The following is a 16,091-nucleotide window of genomic DNA, read 5'->3' as shown; positions in this document are numbered from 1 at the left end:
GCCTATGCAGTATAGGTAAGACACCCCTCTAGCAGGCCTTACAGCCCTAAGGCAGGGTGCACTATACCATAGGTGAGGGTACCAGTGCATGAGCATGGTACCCCTACAGTGTCTAAACAAAACCTTAGACATTGTAAGTGCAGGGTAGCCATAAGAGTATATGGTCTGGGAGTTCGTCAAACACGAACTCCACAGCACCATAATGGCTACACTGAAAACTGGGAAGTTTGGTATCAAACTTCTCAGCACAATAAATGCACACTGATGCCAGTGTACATTTTATTGCAAAACACACCCCAGAGGGCACCTTAGAGGTGCCCCCTGAAACTTAACCGACTGTCTGTGTAGGCTGACTAGTTCCAGCAGCCTGCCACACCAGAGACATGTTGCTAGCCCCATGGGGAGAGTGCCTTTGTCACTCTGAGGCCAGTAACAAAGCCTGCACTGGGTGGAGATGCTAACACCTCCCCCAGGCAGGAGCTGTAACACCTGGCGGTGAGCCTCAAAGGCTCACCCCTTTGTCACAGCCCAGCAGGGCACTCCAGCTTAGTGGAGTTGCCCGCCCCCTCCGGCCACGGCCCCCACTTTTGGCGGCAAGGCTGGAGGGAACAAAGAAAGCAACAAGGAGGAGTCACTGGCCAGTCAGGACAGCCCCTAAGGTGTCCTGAGCTGAAGTGCCTCTAACTTTTAGAAATCCTCCATCTTGCAGATGGAGGATTCCCCCAATAGGGTTAGGATTGTGACCCCCTCCCCTTGGGAGGAGGCACAAAGAGGGTGTACCCACCCTCAGGGCTAGTAGCCATTGGCTACTAACCCCCCAGACCTAAACACGCCCTTAAATTTAGTATTTAAGGGCTACCCTGAACCCTAGAAAATTAGATTCCTGCAACTACAAGAAGAAGGACTGCCCAGCTGAAAACCCCTGCAGCGGAAGACCAGAAGACGACAACTGCCTTGGCTCCAGAAACTCACCGGCCTGTCTCCTGCCTTCCAAAGATCCTGCTCCAGCGACACCTTCCAAAGGGACCAGCGACCTCGACATCCTCTGAGGACTGCCCCTGCTTCGAAAAGACAAGAAACTCCCGAGGACAGCGGACCTGCTCCAAGAAAAGCTGCAACTTTGTTTCCAGCAGCTTTAAAGAACCCTGCAAGCTCCCCGCAAGAAGCGCGAGACTTGCCACACTGCACCCGGCGACCCCGACTCGGCTGGTGGCGATCCAACACCTCAGGAGGGACCCCAGGACTACTCTGATACTGTGAGTACCAAAACCTGTCCCCCCTAAGCCCCCACAGCGCCGCCTGCAGAGGGAATCCCGAGGCTTCCCCTGACCGCGACTCTTTGAACCTAAAGTCCCGACGCCTGGGAGAGACCCTGCACCCGCAGCCCCCAGGACCTGAAGGACCGGACTTTCACTGGAGAAGTGACCCCCAGGAGTCCCTCTCCCTTGCCCAAGTGGAGGTTTCCCCGAGGAATCCCCCCCTTGCCTGCCTGCAGCGCTGAAGAGATCCCGAGATCTCTCATAGACTAACATTACAAACCCGACGCTTGTTTCTACACTGCACCCGGCCGCCCCCGCGCTGCTGAGGGTGAAATTTCTGTGTGGGCTTGTGTCCCCCCCGGTGCCCTACAAAACCCCCCTGGTCTGCCCTCCGAAGACGCGGGTACTCACCTGCAAGCAGACCGGAACCGGGGCACCCCCTTCTCTCCATTCTAGCCTATGCGTTTTGGGCACCACTTTGAACTCTGCACCTGACCGGCCCTGCGCTGCTGGTGTGGTGACTTTGGGGTTGCTCTGAACCCCCAACGGTGGGCTACCTTGGACCAAGAACTAAGCCCTGTAAGTGTCTTACTTACCTGGTTAACCTAACCAATACTTACCTCCCCTAGGAACTGTGAAAATTGCACTAAGTGTCCACTTTTAAAACAGCTATTTGTCAATAACTTGAAAAGTATACATGCAATTTTGATGATTTGAAGTTCCTAAAGTACTTACCTGCAATACCTTTCGAATGAGATATTACATGTAGAATTTGAACCTGTGGTTCTTAAAATAAACTAAGAAAATATATTTTTCTATACAAAAACCTATTGGCTGGATTTGTCTCTGAGTGTGTGTACCTCATTTATTGTCTATGTGTATGTACAACAAATGCTTAACACTACTCCTTGGATAAGCCTACTGCTCGACCACACTACCACAAAATAGAGCATTAGTATTATCTATTTTTACCACTATTTTACCTCTAAGGGGAACCCTTGGACTCTGTGCATGCTATTCCTTACTTTGAAATAACACATACAGAGCCAACTTCCTACATTGGTGGATCAGCGGTGGGGTACAAGACTTTGCATTTGCTGGACTACTCAGCCAATACCTGATCACACGACAAATTCCAAAATTGTCATTAGAAATTGATTTTTGCAATTTGAAAAGTTTTCTAAATTCTTAAAAGTCCTGCTAGGGCCTTGTGTGTTAAGTCCCTGTTTAGCATTTCTTTTAGAGTTTAAAAGTTTGTAAAAGTTTGAATTAGATTCTAGAACCAGTTGTAGATTCTTAAAAAGTATTCCAACTTTTAGAAGCAAAATGTCTAGCACAGATGTGACTGTGGTGGAACTCGACACCACACCTTACCTCCATCTTAAGATGAGGGAGCTAAGGTCACTCTGTAAAATAAAGAAAATAACAATGGGCCCCAAACCTACCAAAATACAGCTCCAGGAGCTTTTGGCAGAGTTTGAAAAGGCCAACCCCTCTGAGGGTGGCAACTCAGAGGAAGAGGATAGTGACTTGGAGGACAATTCCCCCCTACCAGTCCTATCTAGGGAGAACAGGGTCCCTCAAACCCTGACTCCAAAAATAATAGTCAGAGATGCTGGTTCCCTCACAAGAGAGACCAACACCTCTGAAATCACTGAGGATAACTCCAGTGAAGATGACCCCCTGTTAGCCAGGATGGTCAGAAGATTGGCTTTGGAAAAGCAGCTCCTAGCCATAGAAAGGGAAAGAAAAGAGATGGGCCTAGGTCCCATCGATGGTGGCAGCAACTTAAATAGGGTCAGAGATTCTCCTGACATCCTAAAAATCCCCAAAGGGATTGTAACAAAATATGAAGATGGTGATGACATCACCAAATGGTTCACAGCTTTTGAGAGGGCTTGTGTAACCAGAAAAGTGAACAGATCTCACTGGGGTGCTCTCCTTTGGGAAATGTTCACTGGAAAGTGTAGGGATAGACTCCTCACACTCTCTGGAAAAGATGCAGAATCTTATGACCTCATGAAGGGTACCCTGATTGAGGGCTTTGGATTCTCCACTGAGGAGTATAGAATTAGATTCAGGGGGGCTCAAAAATCCTCGAGCCAGACCTGGGTTGATTTTGTAGACTACTCAGTAAAAACACTAGATGGTTGGTTAACTGGAAATGAAGTGTGTGACTATGTTGGGCTTTATAATTTGTTTATGAAAGAACACATTTTAAGTAACTGCTTCAATGAAAAGTTGCATCAGTATCTGGTAGACCTAGGTCCAATTTCTCCCCAAGAATTGGGAAAGAAGGCAGACCACTGGGTCAAGACTAGGGTAACCAAAACTTCCACTGGGGGTGACCAAAAGAAATGGGTTACAAAAACTCCCCAGGAGAAAGTGGGTAACACTAGAAACAAAGAAAAAGAGTCCTCTGTAGGCCCCCAAAAACCAGAACAGGTGGGTGGGCCCCAAGACACAACCCAAAACAAAGGTGGGTACCAGGGTAAGAACTGGGATGCCACTAAGGCATGGTGCCACAACTGTAAACAGTCTGGGCACCACACCAAGGACACTTCTTGTCCCAAAAACAAACCCCAGAACAAAATTCCTGGGGTAACCAGTGTAGCCATGGGAGATGACTCCTCAGATGAGGAGGTCTTCCTAGCCTTCAACTGGAAACAGGGCCCAACAGGTGAGTTGGAGATTCCAGAGGGAAGTAGACACTTCCACCACCTACTGGTGAATGGAATCCCAACCACTGCCCTGAGAGACACTTGTGCCAGTCACACTATTGTGCATGACAGGCTGGTGCTCTCAAACCAGTACATCCCAGGTGAGACTGCCAGGGTAAGAGTTAGCCTAGACAGGGTCACTAAGAGGCCTGTGGCTTTAGTGCCCATAGAAGTGGGTGGCACTCATAGCTGGAGAAGGGTAGTAGTCAGTACAGACCTCCCCCTTGATTGTCTCCTTGGAAATGACTACCCAGAGGTTAGTCAGAGCTCAAGAGAGGAACTGGTCCAGTGCCAGTCCCCTCCCAAGGATTCTGGAAGTCCTGCCTCTGCAGTAAATGCAAGCAGGCCCCAGAAGAAGAAGAAAAGAAAACAGAGTAGGAAGGGTGGACAACCTTTAGCCAAGGTTACAGCAAGCCAAGGAGATTCTGCTCCAGTAGGGGAGAACTCCAAAAATGGCCCTGATAAAGTCCAACCTGACCCACAAGAAGTCCTGGCTAGTCAGGCAACTGTTAAACCTGAGTGGGTGGCTCCTCAGCTAACAGAAGAAAGAGTGAAAGAAGGGTGTTTACTACAAGATGTGGTAACCCCCCACTCCAATACAGCAGACAGGCAACCTGAACCCAAAGAAGCCTGTAACTTAGCCCCTTCCCTTTTAGGTGAAGAGCTAAAGGTGTGGTTCTGGGCACTGACAGCTGTCAGTGGCCTCTGCTGGGTGTTAGCCTTTATGGCTGCACTATCCTTGGCATGGTGGTCAGACCCCATGCCAAATAGCAAGTTAGGCCCCCTGACCCTGTTGGTCATGGTGGGGTTACTCCAGCTCTGGGTAACCTCTTTGGGTAAGCTAGGGATGACCCTGGCTAAGATAAGATTAGCAGAGGTGGATACCTCTAAACCCAAAATAAAAAGAATGGGTGGAGACATTGAAGAGGCACACAAGAGGCAATTCAGACTAGGTCCTATCACTGTGGAAGTGGGTCAGTTCCCCAAAGGGAATGACCTGAACAGAAGGATGTAAGGCAGAGTAGGCCCTGCAACTAACCAGCCTATTTCTCCTACTCTTCCTCGCCTGACAGACTAGGAAGACTCTCCCAGCTTGGGCTGAGTCTCCTGGCCTGTGGGCTGGGGGGGGCTTGTGTAAAGAAATGGCTCCCTGTTGCAGTTACCCCCCACTTTTTGCCTGATACTGATGCTGACTTGACTGAGAAGTGTGCTGGGACCCTGCTAACCAGGCCCCAGCACCAGTGTTCCTTCACCTAAAATGTACCATTGTATCCACAATTGGCAGACCCTGGCATCCAGATAAGTCCCTTGTAACTGGTACTTCTAGTACCAAGGGCCCTGATGCCAAGGAAGGTCTCTAAGGGCTGCAGCATGTCTTATGCCACCCTGGAGACCTCTCACTCAGCACAGACACACTGCTTGCCAGCTTGTGTGTGCTAGTGAGGACAAAACGAGTAAGTCGACATGGCACTCCCCTCAGGGTGCCATGCCAGCCTCTCACTGCCTATGCAGTATAGGTAAGACACCCCTCTAGCAGGCCTTACAGCCCTAAGGCAGGGTGCACTATACCATAGGTGAGGGTACCAGTGCATGAGCATGGTACCCCTACAGTGTCTAAACAAAACCTTAGACATTGTAAGTGCAGGGTAGCCATAAGAGTATATGGTCTGGGAGTTCGTCAAACACGAACTCCACAGCACCATAATGGCTACACTGAAAACTGGGAAGTTTGGTATCAAACTTCTCAGCACAATAAATGCACACTGATGCCAGTGTACATTTTATTGCAAAACACACCCCAGAGGGCACCTTAGAGGTGCCCCCTGAAACTTAACCGACTGTCTGTGTAGGCTGACTAGTTCCAGCAGCCTGCCACACCAGAGACATGTTGCTGGCCCCATGGGGAGAGTGCCTTTGTCACTCTGAGGCCAGTAACAAAGCCTGCACTGGGTGGAGATGCTAACACCTCCCCCAGGCAGGAGCTGTAACACCTGGCGGTGAGCCTCAAAGGCTCACCCCTTTGTCACAGCCCAGCAGGGCACTCCAGCTTAGTGGAGTTGCCCGCCCCCTCCGGCCACGGCCCCCACTTTTGGCGGCAAGGCTGGAGGGAACAAAGAAAGCAACAAGGAGGAGTCACTGGCCAGTCAGGACAGCCCCTAAGGTGTCCTGAGCTGAAGTGCCTCTAACTTTTAGAAATCCTCCATCTTGCAGATGGAGGATTCCCCCAATAGGGTTAGGATTGTGACCCCCTCCCCTTGGGAGGAGGCACAAAGAGGGTGTACCCACCCTCAGGGCTAGTAGCCATTGGCTACTAACCCCCCAGACCTAAACACGCCCTTAAATTTAGTATTTAAGGGCTACCCTGAACCCTAGAAAATTAGATTCCTGCAACTACAAGAAGAAGGACTGCCCAGCTGAAAACCCCTGCAGCGGAAGACCAGAAGACGACAACTGCCTTGGCTCCAGAAACTCACCGGCCTGTCTCCTGCCTTCCAAAGATCCTGCTCCAGCGACGCCTTCCAAAGGGACCAGCGACCTCGACATCCTCTGAGGACTGCCCCTGCTTCGAAAAGACAAGAAACTCCCGAGGACAGCGGACCTGCTCCAAGAAAAGCTGCAACTTTGTTTCCAGCAGCTTTAAAGAACCCTGCAAGCTCCCCGCAAGAAGCGTGAGACTTGCCACACTGCACCCGGCGACCCCGACTCGGCTGGTGGCGATCCAACACCTCAGGAGGGACCCCAGGACTACTCTGATACTGTGAGTACCAAAACCTGTCCCCCCTGAGCCCCCACAGCGCCGCCTGCAGAGGGAATCCCGAGGCTTCCCCTGACCGCGACTCTTTGAACCTAAAGTCCCGACGCCTGGGAGAGACCCTGCACCCGCAGCCCCCAGGACCTGAAGGACCGGACTTTCACTGGAGAAGTGACCCCCAGGAGTCCCTCTCCCTTGCCCAAGTGGAGGTTTCCCCGAGGAATCCCCCCCTTGCCTGCCTGCAGCGCTGAAGAGATCCCGAGATCTCTCATAGACTAACATTACAAACCCGACGCTTGTTTCTACACTGCACCCGGCCGCCCCCGCGCTGCTGAGGGTGAAATTTCTGTGTGGGCTTGTGTCCCCCCCGGTGCCCTACAAAACCCCCCTGGTCTGCCCTCCGAAGACGCGGGTACTCACCTGCAAGCAGACCGGAACCGGGGCACCCCCTTCTCTCCATTCTAGCCTATGCGTTTTGGGCACCACTTTGAACTCTGCACCTGACCGGCCCTGCGCTGCTGGTGTGGTGACTTTGGGGTTGCTCTGAACCCCCAACGGTGGGCTACCTTGGACCAAGAACTAAGCCCTGTAAGTGTCTTACTTACCTGGTTAACCTAACCAATACTTACCTCCCCTAGGAACTGTGAAAATTGCACTAAGTGTCCACTTTTAAAACAGCTATTTGTCAATAACTTGAAAAGTATACATGCAATTTTGATGATTTGAAGTTCCTAAAGTACTTACCTGCAATACCTTTCGAATGAGATATTACATGTAGAATTTGAACCTGTGGTTCTTAAAATAAACTAAGAAAAGATATTTTTCTATACAAAAACCTATTGGCTGGATTTGTCTCTGAGTGTGTGTACCTCATTTATTGTCTATGTGTATGTACAACAAATGCTTAACACTACTCCTTGGATAAGCCTACTGCTCGACCACACTACCACAAAATAGAGCATTAGTATTATCTATTTTTACCACTATTTTACCTCTAAGGGGAACCCTTGGACTCTGTGCATGCTATTCCTTACTTTGAAATAACACATACAGAGCCAACTTCCTACATACAGTATCCGGAGAACCATAGAAAAAAAGCAAGAAATTCTTTCTCTTCTGCAAAGATAAAATAATTTTAAACAATCAAGTGTTCTTTTGCCATCTCAAATTCAGCCACCATCTCAAGAGGCCCACACTTTCAAATTTGCTAAGAAATGCTCATCCTTGAAGATGATAATGCTTGCGAACCTGATGAACACAATCTCTGAACTTAAATTGTCCTCCGAATTCTCATATCCCAGCCCTGGAAAAAAGTAAAATAACTCGGTGCATCATTTTCCCCTATATAACCAACAAGCTTAACAGTTCGCCTCACGAACTAATCACAGACTTCCAGAAATGTGGCCAAATAAATCCTCTGCTCAAAAAACCTGGTGTGGATTCAGAGGACCTCATGAATTTCACCCAATATCAAATTTCCCCTCCCTTCCTAGTGCAAAAAACCTGAAAGTGTGTCACAAAATAACTAAAGATGCACATTGATGAAAACCTGCTCCTCAATGATCTTCTGTCAGGATTTACACCATGGTCAGTAGCGAGAAAACAAAGTTAGACGTAGGATTGTTTGTGCACATTTGACAATGAGGATTCTTGCTTCCTTGTTCTTCTTGACCTGTTTGCAGCATTCAATATGGTCATCCATGCGCCCTCCTGAAAATCATAGCATAGTGGATAAGATGGGTTGAGCCCTAGCTTAAGATCACTGATAAGTGAATCTGTTTAACTTTATATCCAGCCACCCACCCTTTCAACAAGGAGTTCCTAGGGGTCCACAGCCCCCCTAACTAAGCTCTTCAAACCTTTCCATCATGCTCCTTTGTTCTTTCCTGAGAAAATCGAGCATTTCATCTACACACTGATGACACTCAGTTGTATTGAAAGTCTACATGCCAGAGGCCAAACCAAGACCAGAGAAAACCCTAGAATGCTTACAGGCAAGGATGACTCAAAATCTTTAATTCATCCTACATAAAACAACTGCAAAAAGAGACTGTACCAAATCAGTCTACATTAGGGAACCAAGTCACTTATACCAACGACTTTAAACCTAGTTCTCTCTACACTTGACTACGGAAACTCCCTACTGACCAGCTTTCGGAGAACCCACCTGGCCCCTTTAAAAGTCACCGTCATTGCAGTGGCTAAACTTATCTCCTGCGCCAGACAGTCAACCCACAGCATGCTAAGCCTGCCCCAGTTAACTACCGCTATTTAAATATTTACTGCCCCCCCCAACATTTAAATGATCAAGCGATAGCTCCTCAAACTCTCCCACTCCAGTCGTGTAGCCTCTTTGCATTCAAAAGGCAAATCTATTAAGTGCAAAAGTATTACTAAATCTGTACTCCTAAATCCTAGACCTATAATCTGAAAAAATATAAAAAATACGACAGTAATTTGTCCCTCTAATGCATTTGTCCTCTCTCTGCTTGATGAATATGTACATGAAACTGGAGGCTCCAGATCCCTCAGAAGAACAGAATTGCATTGAAATTCTTAATTTAAACCAGAACTCTGTGGAAATTGTCTTTCCCATAACAAATAGGGGTAACAAATCTTATGTCATTTCAATACTGATTTTAAATTTCTTCTCTTTCAATGGAACTCCCAATTGTCACAAGATGTAAGCCAGCCTTCAAAGACTGCAGAGAGATGAGAGAATCAAAAACTTTTGGGAGCTGGAAATATTGCAGTCAATGTTAAGGTGGATTCTAATGCACCTAATAGAATTAGGGTCTGATTTAGATATTGGCAGATGAGTTACTCTGTCACCACGGTGAGGGATATCCAGTCTGCCAATATCTAAATTCCATTATATCCTACGGGATTTAGACATCGGGGGATGGGATATCCGTCACCGTTGTGAAGGAGTGACCTGTCCGTCTGATACATCTGGCCCATAAGGGCCTGATTTAGGTACTAAGTATCGTTTAGCATTTCCTAATTAACGAATGTTAAGAAATCGCTGTTTGAGAAATGCAAAATGGTATGTAAGAAAATAGCGATTCCCTAATAGCGTTTTCTTAAATTCGCAATCGCTATTAAGGAATCGCTATTAGGGAATGGGAATCCATTCATCCCTATGGGCCTGAAGGCCCGTAGGTGTGAATGGTTTTTTATTTCCTAAAAGAATTAGCAACTTAGGTAATGCAAATCCAAGGGTGCTGGGAGCCTAGGGCCCCTTTTTATGCACAGCCCCCCCCAAAAAATGTGCACATGTAAAGCACACTCATGGCACTTCTTAAAAAATGCATTTTCAATGCATTTTTTAAAAATTGCACATGGTTACCGCCATCTTGGGGTTAATGGTAATTGCATTTCGTAAATGCCCAGTTCGCATTTAGGAAATGCATGATACATGTGCATAGGTCATCGCAAATAGGTATTCCCTATTTATGATTTCCTATTTAGGGAATCGTGAATTACGATTCCCTATTCAGAGTCGCAATTTTAGGGAATCGCAAAAAATTGCGATTCCCTAAAATTGCACTGCAACGCCTTTCATACATTGTGAAAGGCGATTTTGCATTCGCAAACGGTGGAATCTTGAAATTCGCATTGTTTGCGAATGCAAAATGTCTTGACACATCTTGTCCTTAATCTCTTACTTTTTCCACTGTCATTGGCACCAAAAGAATATATGGATTCATATGCATCTGCTCCATGTGTCCTGTGCCTTTTAGTATCTCTGTTCCAGAGGTTAAAAGTAGATATTCCGAACAGGGAATGCTTTTGAGTTTTTTTCTTGACGCTGGAAGGGCTGGGAGTACTTTGTGGACATATCTAGGCCTCAGCTTTCTATAATGGAAGCAGTGCTCTTAGGGAAGACTGTGCTACAAGGAATTCTGGCTGCACCTTGTAGTTGACAAAAGAACAATCTACACATGCGCTGCGTTTCTCATACATAAATGCTACACATAAAATGTATGGGACAGAATTATCAAGACTTTGCACTGCAGCGATGCAGCGTGGCACAAGGTTTTGATACGGTATTTCCTTTCCAGTGCGAAACCTTTTACCTGAAAAGTGCCTTTGGTAGTGCAAATAGCGCTTTGCACCCCCTTGTGTCAAGACACTGTTCCGTGGGCGGTACTTTGGTGGTCCAGCACTACCACCTATGGTTTTTGATGCAAAACTCTAGCTACTAAAAGTGTCAAAAGATAACCCTTCTTTGAGTTGTTGAGGCAGGTGCGAAGAAGAACTGTATTTATTTCTCCTAACATTTCACACATTGATTTTGTGCTGCACTGTACAGCACTCATCCCATGTGGGAAATGTTTTAAAGTCTGTCCAGGTTTAGTATTTTGCACTGGCATGGTCTATTACCAATAAAAAAAATCTATGTTCGACAGCACTCACAGATTTTTGCGCTATGGTACAAAGTTTTGTGCCTGGAGCTCAGGGGCCTTAGAGACCATCAGCACAGGGTTAGACAGCAGCAGGAGGCTATATTCAGTAAATATGGCTTCACTCTGCTCTATCCCCCTGCACAGCACAAACCAGCATCTTTGCTTATGCTCTGTGTTGTGCAGTATTTTTGTGAATCTGCCCTGATGCGGATCAGATGAGCCTATTTCAAAAGGACTCTGACCGGTTAAGTGTGGGTCCATGTTCAGAAATAGTCAATGGCAGTCCTCCGGTAGTAGTACATGGTGCACACATTTCTTATTACCCATCTAGAGTACGTGGGGCATGAGTTAGGTGAATGTTTTCATCTAACAGATATAGTCAGCGGTATGTAAAAAGTAGAGGTGTGTGAAATTTTCATAATTTGCTTTTGTCTAATTTCATTAAATTTCAGAAAATAAAGCAAAATTACACAAAATACAAAACATGCATTTGCTGCTACATTTTGGGGCACAATGCCATGCTTGTGTGCTGGTTGTTCACATTGTCTATGCAATTGTGCTGAATTTTGGCAGGAAACGGTGTGTAAGCACACAATATGACGTAATTTGGGGAATTTCCTGCAACAAGTACAACGGAAAATTACGCAACAATACCCTGGCGGAATAGAAATTTCACCCAGGGCTAGTGAAAAACTTTAGAACATTATGGAGAGAAAAATGGGGTAATCTTCGGAGAAGATTGTCGGAAAAAGTTATTGCACTATGCAACAGGAAATGTTAATCGTGGTAAACATAAGTAGATTGGTAGTCCTTTTCAGAGATTCGTAAAACTAATTTAAAAAGAATATATAAAAAAATGCAGTGCTAGGAAGGCAACTCAGTTGAAATGGTGGTGCAAAGGGAATGAATGTTAATGTGACAACAGCAGAGTTAATACCTTCCGTTTTCACGCCCTGTCCCAGGACACCAGGCAGCCAGGGCCACAGCTTGGAGCCTGGGGTCTCGCGCAGAAGACAACACAATAGGTAATGAAAAAAAGGAATAGAAAAGGCCAGGCTATCCGGCTGCAAATGGACTCGTAAACACAAGCAGGATGCTTTGAGTGAGGCTGATCTACCATACAGCAACTCCAGCCCAGCCAGCCCGGACCATTCCAACTGAAGAGGGGGGTGCTGAAGCCTCTTCTGCCCAATAGGCGTGGCACGCCCGGGCAGAGAACATGTCAGGGAGGACTCCTTAATATAGAAGTGGGCATCATTGGTGTGCTGCGAGATTTTGTGGCTGACCAACAAAAAGAGCACTGGGTTACCCCCATTGCAGGCCCACTGGCTAGATGGAGTGGTTCCCATCTGATCATGAGCTTTGAAACTTACTTCAGAAGAGATCCAGCAGAACATACGTGCGCTGCAAGGAAATGCAAAAATGCGTTATGGTGGATAACGACCAGAAGTAGGCAGCCGTGCCCCCTTTTGTAACTTTACGACTGCACCCAGTAGAACATTCCACTGAGATCTCCCTTAGAATGTTGTGATGAGTCTAGTTGTGAGAGAAGAGAAGGTGGGAGAGGAGACGCTTGAGTAAAGTCACTTATCTAGATTACTGGGTCCTCTTTCCAACACCCCTCCTGGACATGGACATCGTACACCTATAGATGGCTGTCTGAACCCCGCCCTAGCAGATAAGAGCGCACAAGCTGCTCTCGGAGTAGAAAGGCAGGAAGTCACGCGCTGTACATTTTCTTGTTTGGTTAAAGATGCTTCTCAAGGAGTAAGTACAGGTGTCCGGCATAGTAATTCTCACAAAGGCGTTTTCCCTCCAGGTAGAGTTCTACTGGATTCCCCTTCTGGTACCTGAAGCCAGGAAGGCAGGTTCGATAGCAATCGACCAAACATAGGGTTGAGATGTGTTCTGAATATTGCCTTGAAGGCTTAACGCAGGCCCCTGCAGCCATTGCATACAGGGGGGCCTTCATCCCTTTGGGGTGCCCCAAACCTTCAGGGGAACCAAGTTCAGGCCAAGCTCAATAGTAATTGGTGAGATAGAGGAGGCTTAGAGCCCTTCATTAAATTCCACAAGGGAGCCCCATCATTTTGTGTTACGCCACTGTATTACCTGCTTCTTGTCCGAACAGACCACACTCGCCCTTGAAGGAACCTGTTTCTACAGGTGCTGTCAGTCTGGAACAGTCACTGCATCTGAGCCACAAGTGATGGTTAGCGTGCCACATCTGACCCTTCTCTTCGAATCGATACTCAGACCTTGACCAACCATCTGCGTGAGCTGGCAGTCTCCTGCAGTGATGTCCGCATGGCGTTTGACATTACCTTATATTTAAAGCATTGTGTATGACATATTCCACATATCGCGTCACTCATGTATGAAGCACTGACCACAGCACGGCTTTTCTCGACTTGTAGCCCCGTCTAGCACCAGTCTCGTAGATTGTTGTCCCCTTGCCTTTAAGGGCACCGTGACGAGAACTCAATGTCCAGGGTCCCTCACATACCCTAAAGAAATTCCATGCAAGAAGTGGCCCAAAATTAGAGGGTGTGACCGTGAATATCGACCATAGAATATCAATGGGACACAATATTGAAGACATCAAAGTATTGTGAAAACAATATTGACAGTTAAGTAAGTATAGATTTTCGATATATGTGCACTTACACAGATATCTCCTGAAGGTACGTAGATGTGCAGTTACGAATAGTAAATCTATACTTCCCTTTAAGCGGTACCTTTCGATATTCTATCCTTAATACTCTTCACCACAGTATTCTGGGTGTCGACAGTAGTAGGATCTCTCTAGCGTCTCACCTATGAATGGCCTTACGTGGTGTGAGCACCTTGCATGCAGCTTTCCTTATGTTGAGAGGCCCATGCCCATTGTGTAGGGGTGATAGTATGTAATGAGAGCCGTGTTATGATGGGGCAGTGATCTTATAGCCCTTTTCAAGGGGGAGGGAGTACCAGGGATACCCTCGCGGATGATGGAGCGCTTCATAAGGTCATATAACATAAGATGTGTTGAGACCCTGCACTCAGTGTTTCAACAGCCCCCCTTATTACTTCCAACCTTTGTTGGGAGTCTCTTCCTTTACGACTGTTGTCTCCTTTCTATCGAGTAGACCCTGTGTAATGTGCATCCCCTACGATTGTTCTCCCTAGGTTCTTAACTGATACCTCTGTCTCCTGACTCCTCTCTCGTCCACCTAGGTGAAGGACGCCGTCGGCGCTGGCGACCTGAAGTTCAAGTACGGCCGGATCGAGTTTGAGAACGTTCACTTCAGTTACTTGGATGGGTAGGTAAACGGAGGGCATCCAGGGGACACCAGAGCATCTAATGAGACCCTTCATTCCCTGGAATTTATCCCTGGATCATGTTGTCATAGCAGCAGTTTCAGGACTGCTGAAACCTCACACTTGCAGTTGTGGGTGGAGTTTCAGAACCTTGGCTTATGTGGCCCTCAGTGGTAGTTCACACATATATGTGCATTAATCAAAAGGAACGTCCACTTGAAACATGAAGGGAACATAATCCTGTCTATATGTAGAACATAGTTCATGGAGGAAGAAATGAAACAAGAGATTGGCCACACTGTATCCTAGAACCTCCTGGCTTCCAACATCAAAGGAACTACATACTTCAGGATGTTCAGGGTTCAGCCTTGATGTTTAGTATCCATATGGTAGACTTACTCAGGATCATGCTTATTTTTAAAGGTTTGTTTGAGCACAATCACAAAATTTGAGAGGGTGGAAAGAGAGGTCAGACGTAGTTGAGTGCCAGAACTTTAGCTTATTGGAGGACAGGCTACGAGCGCTACATGACACTGTGGTTTGGCTTGAAGATTATAGAGTATTTTACCTGCTTCCTTTGAGCAGGTCAGTTCAGTGTCGTGTGTGCAGTGAGTTGCCATTTTCTGTTCTTTTCACATTGGATCATTGTCAGTTTGGGAAAAGGCAGCACCTGATTTCTAACACCCTCTTACCTCTGCAGGAAGGAAATCCTGAAAGATGTTTCCTTTTCGGTGATGCCTGGTCAGACGCTGGCACTGGTGAGTTACACTTCAAAGCTCCTTTCGTTGTAATTGTGTTGTTCATGCTGTGGTCTGTCCTTGGTATCAGAGTATAAAGGACACGAAGCATCTCTGATGCCTGTGATAAGATGCATTCTATTGGAGTTCCAACAATGCTGTTTTACGCTAGGAAGTGACTATAGAGTGTCCATGTTCTCCATCCAGTTTGGATACATGTGGAACACTGCAATGACCCCACTGTATATTAGAACACACGGAGATGGCATGACACCAGGGCCTAGAGTTGTCTCCCCACGTGTCTGTTTCATCTCATCTTTTTATGTGCCCTATTTTTTTAAACTGGGTGGCATTGCATTACCTTGTGTTTTTGTTAGCAAATCATCTGAATGCTTAAGGCCAGTTTTAAATTAGTCTGTGTCTATTCAGCATTTGTAAGATATGCCTTTTTCAAAGTAAAACGTTGTTTAAAAGAGCAACAGGTTAGCTTTTAACAGCGGTAGCTTTTACTTAGAGCTACTGAATCATAAAAATGGGGTGTTCCAAGTTGCAAGTATCCAGGCCTTATAGTTCTGCTCAGGATGGCTTGTGTGTGAGTGACAATGCAGAACACGTCAATCCTACTGCTTGAGGCATTTGTCACAAAAGACTTTGACTCCCATGCTATGGTGACTGTTGTCCGCGTGTGTGCCATTAACACATCTTCAATCCCATGGTTTGTTCAGGTGGGTCACCAACACCAAAACCCTTGCCAACTACAGTAGTAATGTGCTGAATTCCGTTCAACAAAAAACCTGCCTACAGGCTTTAGTATAGGGCACGCTTAAAAGCCTATTACTTTTAACACATGCCTTTCACAATAACTTTCAATGACTTTCTTTGTCTGAACTTTTCATTATAAACAGATTGTACCA

The 16,091-nt window shown here is 46.6% G+C and overlaps 1 protein-coding gene across 2 annotated transcripts in view; it reads left to right on the top strand.

The window, feature by feature from the left end:
- Window positions 1–16,091, top strand: part of ABCB6 (ATP binding cassette subfamily B member 6 (LAN blood group)) — a 190,496-nt gene that overhangs the window by 131,846 nt on the left and 42,559 nt on the right. For both annotated transcript variants that reach the window (XM_069227144.1, XM_069227145.1), the window contains exons 13-14: window positions 14,357–14,442; window positions 15,141–15,198. In XM_069227144.1, the coding sequence (XP_069083245.1) occupies window positions 14,357–14,442; window positions 15,141–15,198 (144 nt within the window). The remainder of the gene's footprint in view (window positions 1–14,356; window positions 14,443–15,140; window positions 15,199–16,091) is intronic.

This window comes from Pleurodeles waltl, chromosome 3_2 (assembly GCF_031143425.1).
Source record: "Pleurodeles waltl isolate 20211129_DDA chromosome 3_2, aPleWal1.hap1.20221129, whole genome shotgun sequence".
NCBI lineage: Eukaryota > Metazoa > Chordata > Amphibia > Caudata > Salamandridae > Pleurodeles > Pleurodeles waltl.
This window is presented reverse-complemented; position numbering and strand designations above follow the sequence as displayed.